Source organism: Branchiostoma floridae, chromosome 15, assembly GCF_000003815.2.
Source record: "Branchiostoma floridae strain S238N-H82 chromosome 15, Bfl_VNyyK, whole genome shotgun sequence".
Lineage (NCBI taxonomy): Eukaryota > Metazoa > Chordata > Leptocardii > Amphioxiformes > Branchiostomatidae > Branchiostoma > Branchiostoma floridae.
In genome coordinates this window covers 15,723,391-15,734,069 of record NC_049993.1, presented here as the reverse complement: position 1 = coordinate 15,734,069, position 10,679 = coordinate 15,723,391, and the positions used below count along the sequence as shown (strand labels likewise).

Genomic DNA, 10,679 nt, shown 5'->3' with positions numbered 1-10,679 from the left:
CACTGTACACTAAAATGTCACATGAATTACAATTTTCTTTTTTAATGTTAAAAGCGTATTACATAGAAGGATGTCCCTGCGGCTCAAATGGTAGCAGCTACACAGTTTATTTTGATCTGATTTGATTTATTCAGCTGCATAGAGAGAAATACAGCCAGGGCAAAACGGTTGACATCCTGGTTTCAATCAGTTAGTAACTGGGAGAACCTGGTTCTAATACGAGAAGCGGTTCCCTGGTTGGAGTTACGCCATCTTTCCAAAGGGACGTAAAATGAGAGTCCTGTGTTTAAGGAGGTGCTTAAAACACATTAAAACAGTCTCATTTAATAAATGTCTACCAACTGGCTACAATAATACAACAAGGTAAATATCAATTTGTATCAGACATCGTTTTCGATCTTTCCTTCTGCGTGTACTTTTGATAGTCCGTCTGCATATTGAAACTGCTCGCTATTCTCGTAAGTCAACATGTCTAGAGCGACTTCGCAGCTTTCTCGTACAACCCTCTCTTGGTCAGAAGCGTACTTCTGTAGTATGTCCGTGCACGCATCTTCGGCGATAGCGCCCAATGCCTCCGCACACTCGTGCCTGACCATCGGATTCTCATCTTTCCGTTCTAGCGCCTCGATGAGCTGGGGCACGCAGGCGTTGTGCTGGATCTGGCCAAGAACGTACGCGATCTCGTGTCGGAAAAGGGCGCTGCTGCACTTTAGACCTGCAAAGGTGCAATAGATTCTTTGTAAGGTATGAAAACAGTAAAGGCATTCAACATTAAGGCAGTGTAATTTGCTAATACATTCAGTAAAACACTAAAGCACAGAGTTGAGCTATTCGAAAAGACTCAGGATGTCTTAACTTATGACATCGAGTCTTTCTAATAGCTCATTATGAGAAAAATTTCCAATAACCTTAAGACTTAAGGTAAAAACTAAATTTTTTTTAAAGGGTAAATGTGCTCTGACACACAGGATATAGGAGAATTCTTGTACACAACCAGGTTAAGTGCTACTTACTGTTTCTAACTGGAGTTCTGCTTCTCACCGCTATATGTAGCCGATGTAGGTGGGACTTTAGCAGTGAGAACACTATCCCAAAAGCGCCACTTACATAGGCTACTTAGAGCGGGGAGAAGCAGAACTCCAGTCAGAAGCTCTGAGGAAGGTGTCTGCTAGACACGGAAACGTAAGCAAAGTAAGTACATCCTGGTTGTGTACAAGAATTCTCCTATATCCTACCAACCTAATGGAATTATTTTTGGACCTATGACACATGCTTTTAATTACTTTTCAATCCAATGAAAGAACTCATGAATGGGACCTTAAGCCTTTGGAAAATACAATCAACTTTTCCTTACAGATACATTTATTTAGCATTAAGCAGAATGATACTGATCTATGGTTACATCATGATCATGAGCTCAAACTGACCTTCAGCAAGTGCTAGTACCGCGTCCTGATCACCCCTATTCCGGAGAGTGAACATGGCCCGGTACCTCACAAACAGCGGGACGGTCTCATCTAACAACACCGTCCTCAGCTCTGACACATCCATTTCTGGCGCGGGGGGAGCAGGGTCCACGGACGAGTAAGGGTTGTTCCCCAGGTTCTCTTCCTGTGACTGCTTACTGTTCAACCAACGGATTCTCTGGACGGACAACTGACAGGTCTCTGCAACCTGAGTTGTTGGGGGTGAGGGGTTATGGTGGAGAGAGAAAATGGTGTTAAATTGTAATATCATAAATTAAAAGCTCATGATCATGGAGCTGTTTCTTTCCATAATGGGAAAAATAAATGCTCTCCAACTCAAGGAATTTCACTCAATGGAAGCTATATCTAACCAGAGTGCTATAGTTAATAGACACATGAGTTTGACATGACGTTGGCACTGGGTCATCTGTACTAACACTAGTAACAGTGTAAAAAATATGTAACACATGTGACATGACACATCTGAAAATAACATGCTTTATTAAGTCGCTATGTAGTGACAGTGCAATGCATCATATCTGTGGTTTGCATTTTTTTCTTCAGCCAAGCACATTGGGGCACCCCTATTCTTCTGGATAAAGTCATTTTTTTGCAGAGATTTGGATGCTTGTGCCTGAAGTTCCATCAGCCAACTGCTTTACGTCACCATTTAAAATGATGAATGCAAACCCTTACAATATCTTTGAGCTGAGGCCAACCCTGGGAAACACAAAATTTGAAACAATAAGGGTACCAGTAAAGCAGTGTGGTTGTGTTACCTCTACAGAGTCGTCCTTAGTGTACTCTTCCAGTACATCCAGCACTTCTGCAGAACCAATGGCACCCAGGGCCTCGCCTGGACAACACAACACAAACATTTATGAAGATATCAAGGATACATCAGCGTCATCGTTGCGGGCTACTTGTCCGGACCAGGTCCACTCTCTCCTTCCGAACGTCTCTGTCCCCCATAGCGTTCATAAGTTGCAAACATTACATTGTACCATTGCTTTTCAAGGCCATACATAGTAAAACGGTAATCATATATGTATATCCCGGAATACATGTTCATGCACTGTGACGCATCACACACACACAAATGCACACATACACACACACATTTAGATTTACATACACATTTACATACACAAACAGAAATACTGTAAGTCCTGATTTTTTCACTGTACTTTTATGTTCACGGTTTTCACGGTGACGACTGTAACGTGAACTTATCATTACTGATAACAAATAATTCACAGCCTTTTTTCATGTGCACTTGCCGCGACAGTGAACATTTAGTTCCGAGAACAAGTTAAATTTTCTCAGACCGTGAAAGTTTGGTACCGTGAAGACAAAGTGAATTACAGTAGTGAACGAGGATGAGAGAGAGGGTGGACAGCTGGCAGATGCGGACAGAGAAAAAGACAGGATAGAGTGAGGGGGAGAGGGTCGCAGAAAGTGGAAGAGATCTAGAGAGGGATAGGAAGATTTCTAGCAAGACAGCATGCGAGAGGGACAGGGAGAAGAGAGAAAGAGGGATAGAGAGCACAGGCAAGAGAGACAGAAGGGGGGAAGATGGAAGAAAAGGCAGGAAGAGACCGAGATAGAGTGCATGCACAAGAGAGAGAGGAGTGAGAGACAGCAAGAGAGAGAGATAGAGAGACAGCGCGCGAGAGAGAGAGAGAGAGAGAGGGAGAGACAGGGAGAGGGAGAAAGCGAGGGAGAGAGAAAGGGAGAAAGAGAGAGAGGGGAGGCAGAGAGAGGTAGAAAGAGAGAGAGAAGGAAAGACGTTCACTGATCTGACACCCACCTGCCTCATGCCGCACCATGGGTTCCTGTCCCTTATCCTTCAGCACACTGATGAGTACAGGGATGGCGTACGGGTCCTGCATCTGCCCCAGACAGTACGCCAGCTCGTGCTTTAAAGGTACAAATTGTAAGATTTAATAAAAAAGTCCTGAAGTCAATTTCATTACCCTTTCTATGTATATATGTATGGTTTAAATCTGTATGATGCATCTAATTAGACTCTATGTACCTTATCAAATTGGAGAACCAAATAAATAAATAGGGAGTTGAAAGTTGACATTATTGCATCATACAAAACCTGCTGTTTTGTTGACATTCTGCCGAGGTGTATTCATTTGTTTCACTAAAAATGGGGCAACTACATTACTTTGAATAGTATTTGTATTGTGTTTAACTGTTAGACATCTGAAATAAAATTATAAAAGGCACATATTAATGTCAATGTCAGTACTTTTGTTGAACAAAATAAAAGTAGCAAGAATATTTCTTTTTTTTTTTTGCGTTTGCTCCCCTTTGTGTACCTTTCATGGTACAATATGTAATACAGAAAGTTAGATCAACTAGCTTAGAGTGTGCCTGGAGAATTCTAGGTACAGTATGTTGTTCTTTACACCAGGAGGCTCTATAATTTTTGGGATGGTTTCAGAAACTCAGCAGACCTTTTGCAGCTTGATATTGCTCTATTTACAATTATTTAGTATTATACCGAATTACCAACATATGGTGCAAGTATGCTTAAAAATGGTTCCATATACCATTCACATGAAGGTTTAAATGTTACATAATGCACACAATGTACCTTTAAAAGTGCCGACGGGTCCTCAAAAGCCTTGGAGATCCAGTCTACCGCCGCCCGGCCGCCGAGGTTTCGTAACGTGAAGAGAGCCCGGAATCTGTCCGTTAGCGGCCGCGAACCGTCCGCTAACATCCGCCCTACCTCCTCAACATGGTCCTGCTGGACTTGGACGGACATTGTATTGAAAAGGATGAATTAAAAGTTATTTTTGAAGACTTATGAAAGACACAAATTTGGATAGACAGATTTTATAACTGCTCGGGACACCCATGTGTCAGCACCGGATACGGAACTATCCACTCCTATATCCGGGGGAGATTTTAAATACATTTGCTACAAAACGTATAATAAACTGTTATGACGTAGCATGTAAGATAACGCGTTGAAAACCGTCAATATTCTCAATAGATTGGATTAAAAGTACTTTGATTATTCTAAATCTACCAAAAAGATACCCATTTGGTGTTCAACCTTGTCAGAAGTAAAGTGGTATCTTCTAACTGTAGGTCAAAGGGCAGATTTAGATAGTTGTAGAAAAAGTAAAACAGGTAAGACAGTTTTATTTCAGCATTTCGTTTGCGTGTGAATGTGTTCGTATGTGCGTATGTGTTTGCGTGTACGTCTGTGTGCGAGTGTACGTGTGTTTAATGGTACTTCTATGTGTATGACGTGTGTACTTTTGATACTGTCAGTGTGTTTGAGATTGCAGTTCTGTGTGTGTGTGTGTGTGTGTGTTTGTGTGTATGAATGCTTGCGTGTGTGTCCGCGTGCGTACGTGCATGTATGCATATTTTTCCTGAAGCATTATAGGTGACATTAGCATGACTATATTCAATGTAAAAGAAAATGATTTTCTTATATTTTGATATTTCAACTCAACTCAGTATAACATATAAAATTGTTGTTCTTTAATAAATATCAGACTTGTTGGTTTGTTTGATGACACTTTAATGTACTACACATGATTTGCCCAAATTCTAACATACAGTAATTTTTGCCTCAGGCTCCTAAAGGTTTGATAGAACAACATCATCAGCCATGTCATCACCAGAGTCAGGCCATAAGTCCCCCGAGGATAGCCTCTCTCCCCTGAGCCCCCTGCCCCCAGAGTCGGACATCCCCGACACCCAGAACTCCAACATCCAGGCTATCGTACTCTCCGTCTGGGACAACATACTCGGACCCAGAACGCAACACGTGTGGCGTACGCAGTGCCAGGAACCGCTACCCTCCGGTATCGTACCGTACATCTCCAACCACACGCTGTCCGGCGAGATCTGTCGTTGCGGCGAAGAAGAAACCGCGGGAACAGTAGACTCGAAATTCTACATCCTCCCAGACAAGAACATCATCTCCAGTTCTTTTATCTTTACCGGAAGGGCGAAGGCGGGAAGGAGTGTGTACGCGTTGTCCGTTATATTGCCATCTTCCAAGTTGAAAGCGTACCTTCCGTGGCATGACCTATGTGAAGCCAGGCTGACTAAGATCATCATGCAACTTCAGCTTAACCTAGAAAAAAATCTGGTAAGGTTTGAGGTGTGCCTTAAAGAAATATACACCACCTATATGATAAGGCTAGTTCACCTTTATCCGTGGGGTAACCTACTATATATAGTACTAGTATATATCCAATTGTTTTAAAACCAGGGGGTGTTTAGGGATATCAGGTGGATGGACAGTGGTTACAAATTGCAATATTTCAAAACACAGCTACTAGTACTTACCTATTTAAAACTTCTGTCCGTCGCATTGACATCCTGAAAAACCCATTTTTCTTTTAAACAGCGGATAAAGGTTACCCCTCAGATAAAGGTGAACTAGCGTTACAATTTTCTAATCATATGTTCCAACCACAGTGTTATTCAATTCTTATTTCAATTCTAAAACGTCAACATGGTAGTATTTATAAGTGGAACAATGTCTAATCAAATAATATGAAAAAAATGTTGCTATGACCCAAAAAATCCTTGAATTTCATGTGACGTCAAAAGAATTTAGTCCTCTTATATGGGTACCCTCATAATTCAAACATTTTGCAGTACATTTTCAATATGTTCTATCTGTGGAAGCGCCAAGACTTCCTTCCACATCATTCCAGATTGGTTGCTACAATTGCTTCCTCACCATTACCATTACACTGAAATGATTACTGTAAGATGCATTTATGTTCGCTGGGATTTAATTTCATGGTAGCAGAAAAAATGAACGTTCACTGTGGTTTTGAGTTTGCAGTAGTGCCATGTACATGTGTAGTGTTATGGTAGTATCACACTGTATAATGTACATGTTCGGGGTGGTTTTGAGTCTGAGTGAAGCGGGCACCACAAAAACAGCAAACATAAAACCACCAACATTTTCTGCATTAACTCATAGTGGCTTACTAAAGACAGCTATAGCAAGTCTTGGAAATTGTGTGCCAGTTGCACCAAAAAGTAGTTAGTACTGTTTCTTCCAGATCACTTCAGTGTCACTGACGAAAACTGGTGGATGCCAGTTGAAACGTCTGACCGTTTCCAAAATCATATCCAGTTGCTTGAGTAACTGCTTTTTGGCGTATTTTATTACCTGGATGTCTTAACCTTCATTGACGAGTGTGCCAGTTGATTACATATAGTAGTTTGCCACTGAATGTTGACATGTCGTTCCTTGTACCTGTTTAGAGTGATGGTGACGTTCTAACGTGCCTGTCCGCCAGTCTACGACAGTTCGTCCAGCTCATCTTGTCTCTACAGAGGGACTCTCTCAACCCTTCTATGGATGTGAGTATATATTGTTTCTCTAAATTACTTGCAATCATTACTAGTCTGATAACAAACCTATTCTTAGACTAGCTTTGCGCACTTCCTATTTCCTCTCAGCTGAATATTCGGTGACCCAGGCTTTCAGCTAGGCATGGACACCCTGTACTTAAGATAAAGGTGGGGAGCAAATGCTCTGACAAGCATAAAAGGGAAGTTATCACCGTAGGTCTGTCTTCAACAGTGACCTCTCTGACAGTAATTTTTTCAACTTTAAAATATACCTTAGATTGTAATCTCCAAGCAGATGATACGGTAGCAATTAAGATAGTATCAAAAGCTGGCAGAGGAGTGAAGCCGGCTTAGGAGTGTTTCGCATCTACAAGGCAAATAGACACCTTTCGGCTGACTACACAGTTTAGTAGCACTATCTTATGCCATTGTAGGATCTGCTTGGAGAATACTTAAATTGCACCAGTTTGCTTAAAACTCTGCACCATGGATGGTGAAAAGCTTAGTGCTGACACCTGTCTGATCATTTGAAGTTTGGCCCTCATGTCTAGAGCTGTATACCTAGACCCCGCATCTGCTATTTCTGTACCTGGTACCATTCTGGACCTAGACATCTGTTGTACCTGTATTCACCTAACATCACATTCTCATTGGCTTACAGTTATCCGAGTCTGTGTTTGCATCAGGCAAAGAAAGGATGGTAGAGGAGGGTTTCCTTAGAAGGTAATAATTATTTCAATTATTGATGATAAGTACATGGGGGGATCAGTAAGTTTTGAACCTCACAAAGAAGTAAGATGTACAATTCACATTTCATTTTATGTATAAAGCCAAATATAAAATCAATATTTACCAAATTTAGAATCATTTATGACTATTACTTTGGAGGTGACACCCTGTAATGTTGTGTGAGAGAGAAGGAAAAAAAAAAAAAGAAAAAAAAAAGGACAATGCCCTGAAATGTGCAGGTCAACTTGCACCGCTGAAATAGTTCTGTCAGATCTTCACTTCTTTTAGGTTGAAATATAAAGACAGTTCTCATTATAGATTTTGACAATGTCTTAAAGTTGGCATAAGGACCTCTACCCACACATCTCTGATCTAACTTCCCTCTTTTTTCTTTTGCCACTTACTACTCTAAACATCACATGTGATACAAAACATATATGGATGCCAAATGCAAAATAAAAGGTCTCCTTTAATTTGTTTCCATAGGGCCATCATATCCCATCTCCAAACACTGGGCTGCTCAGTGGTGTATGGCAAGTCTGACAAAATCATCAACAAGGTAGGTTTTCATACCTAACATAATATGTACTTGCAAATTTGACAAAGGTACAAAGTTCAATCGGGAATATGAGTGCTTTGGATGGTATGTTAGAAGAAAATTTACAAAATCCTTTTTGTTGTTCAGAGTTTTTTTCTTCCTGTTGTTACATTTATATTCTAAGTTTGAGAATGATAATTCTGAATATTTCACAACTTCCTCACTTTGTGAACTGATATTTTGGACTTCTTACATACTTTAAATTTGAAATGTTAATGAGCATTTTTTTTTTAAAGATTTTACAGTTATATGTAATATTTTCTAAAACTAGTACTTAAACTACTACAAGCATCAATGCAGGTTAAGGAATTAACTGTACTATAAGGCCACACTAAACCACAGGACTAAACATCGAGTCCATTCTTTCATGTGCTTGGTTTGTCTTATGTTCAACTCCATTAAGACTTAGTTAGAGATAATCATCATAGTGTGGCCTAAACTCAGAAGATACATTTTTTTCATTGACTAGGTGATCCACACCCTTGCGGCTTTCCTGAGTCCCACAGAAAGACAGAGATCCCGTGTCTGTGTAAAAAGTGCAACTCCACACCAGTATGAAGCTGATCTCTTTCTACAAGGAATCATAGAGGTATGTGTGGAAAGGATGGAGGGGGAGAGAGAGTATTGGAGGAAGGAGGGGAGAATTGAGCAGTGAGGGAAGGAAGAAAGAAGGGATGGAAAAGAGCATCTGATGAAGGAAAGAACTAGGGAGGAAGGGAGTGATGAAGAGAGATGTGACTGTGGAGGAAGGGAGGAGAAATGGAGAGAGGAAGGAATAGTGGAACAAAATGGAAGAAGGGAGAGGGACTAATGTACAGAGAATGGATTATGGTGGAGAATTTTGGAATGGGAAAGGGAAAGAAAGAGGGAGAAGGGATAGAAGGGGCAGAAAGGGGCATCTGATGGAGAAAGGAGAGAGGGATAGAAGGAGGAGGGAGGGAGAAAGGGAGTGATGGAGCAAGGATAAAGCAGGAAGGGGCAAAAGGGAGTGATAAAGAGGGGTGGGAGTGATGAAGGATGAATTAAGGGAGAAGTGATGGAGAGAGGAGGGAGTGATGGAACAGAAGGGAGAGAGACTAATGGAGAGAGAAAGAATTGATTATGGGAGGGAGGTTGAAGTGATGGGATGGGAGAAAGGAATAGAGGGAGAGAGAAGTAGTGATGGAGAGATGAGGTATAGTGATATTGGAGTGATGGAGAGAGGAGGAAGGAAAGAGGTATGGATGGAGGGAGGGCTGCCAGAGATAGTATTAATGGAGATAGGACATTGTGTCATAGATAAGATTAAGGGATGGTGGATGGCCACATGGAGTGATATTACTGACAGTTGTTCATTAATCATCTTATTCACAATAGGACAAGAAAAGTGCTGGACTGGACCTGCCCATGTTTGATGTGTTAACCAGTCGCTACCCGACCTCCCTAATTAACCTCACTAACGCTGAGGTTCGACAGACGCCGCCATTTCACGTACATTCCGCCCAACGCCACGAGATCCTCACGTTACAGATGTACACAGATGGCGAGGAGAATCCGCTGCCAGACATGTGAGACATTACCTATTTGTTTGTTTGTTTGCTTATAGCTGAGAAACGGCCCTTAGGTGTTACTCACCAGTTAAGTATGGATTTTTACAGTAGACACAAGCTGTGTAAGTCATAATCAGGGCTTTTTTTCTAAAGAAGGGAAAAGGGGGGAGGGGCCGCTCAACGATGAATGACATGAACTACTCCTCGATTTCTAGGGAAGTCAATGCCCATGAAGTTGGTTCTTTCAGATGCAGAATAAATAATAAAGACTAAACTGGTGGCTCGCGAGGGGCTGGGAAGAATATTTTGCACCTATTGTCTGCCACAGTGCAAGGACGAACAATAATGCCTGCTTGGTTTTAGTTCACGATATTTACATGATAAGCAAGGGTGCGAAAAGCTCACAACTGGACAGTTATTGCCCAATATCAGTGACCAGTGCCAGAAGTTATTTGATTGGTCCTAGCTAGAAAACTGAATGTCAAATAGTCTACCTCAGCTCGGTTGCTCCGCTCCCTTGCAAAGCTCCCCCCTCGGAATTTTTTCCTAGAAAAGCTCAGAAGACTCTAGAGTTTCATCTACTAACACTAGGAAGGAACCCTACTATAACATGCATGTCATGGGGTCTTAAGAGGTATGGTTGCCTTCAAATACCTGACTTTTGACTTAATGTGCTGTCCATGAAGGCATCTCGACATTATAACCAATTGCAAAGTGTATTATACTCATTTTCATTAAGGAAAGACATGTAGGTGTACAGTGCGTTTTTCTTGGAGGGCACAGATTGGGGTCTGCTAGGAATTTTAACCTAGTTAAAAGTTTAAGTCAACAACCCACCCTGATAAGCATTCCATGTATTTATTTATTTATTCATTCAAAATGCAACAGTACAGTGTTTGTGTGTGTGTGTGCATGTGTGTGCATGTGTGTGCATGTGTGTGTGAACAGACAAATTCTAAGGTCATAAGTTCATAACAATTGTCGCCTTATTGGTCCCCGATG

General features: G+C 41.3%; 2 protein-coding genes across 2 annotated transcripts in view; one reads left to right on the top strand and one right to left on the bottom strand.

The window, feature by feature from the left end:
* On the bottom strand, window positions 1-4,366 carry LOC118431904 (deoxyhypusine hydroxylase-like). The gene is made up of 5 exons (XM_035843335.1): window positions 4,075-4,366; window positions 3,277-3,385; window positions 2,246-2,322; window positions 1,428-1,674; window positions 1-715 (listed from the first exon to the last, which is right to left on the bottom strand). The coding sequence occupies exons 1-5, from the start codon at window positions 4,246-4,248 to the stop codon at window positions 381-383; spliced, it is 942 nt and encodes a 313-aa protein (XP_035699228.1). The 5' UTR covers window positions 4,249-4,366; the 3' UTR covers window positions 1-380.
* A 711-nt stretch (window positions 4,367-5,077) lies between these two features.
* Window positions 5,078-10,679, top strand: part of LOC118432310 (guanine nucleotide exchange C9orf72-like) — an 11,259-nt gene continuing 5,657 nt past the window's right edge. Inside the window, exons 1-6 of the mRNA XM_035843850.1 lie at window positions 5,078-5,595; window positions 6,732-6,830; window positions 7,483-7,544; window positions 8,037-8,109; window positions 8,618-8,737; window positions 9,505-9,695. Coding sequence (XP_035699743.1) covers window positions 5,110-5,595; window positions 6,732-6,830; window positions 7,483-7,544; window positions 8,037-8,109; window positions 8,618-8,737; window positions 9,505-9,695 — 1,031 coding nt within the window. The 5' untranslated portion in view covers window positions 5,078-5,109. The remainder of the gene's footprint in view (window positions 5,596-6,731; window positions 6,831-7,482; window positions 7,545-8,036; window positions 8,110-8,617; window positions 8,738-9,504; window positions 9,696-10,679) is intronic.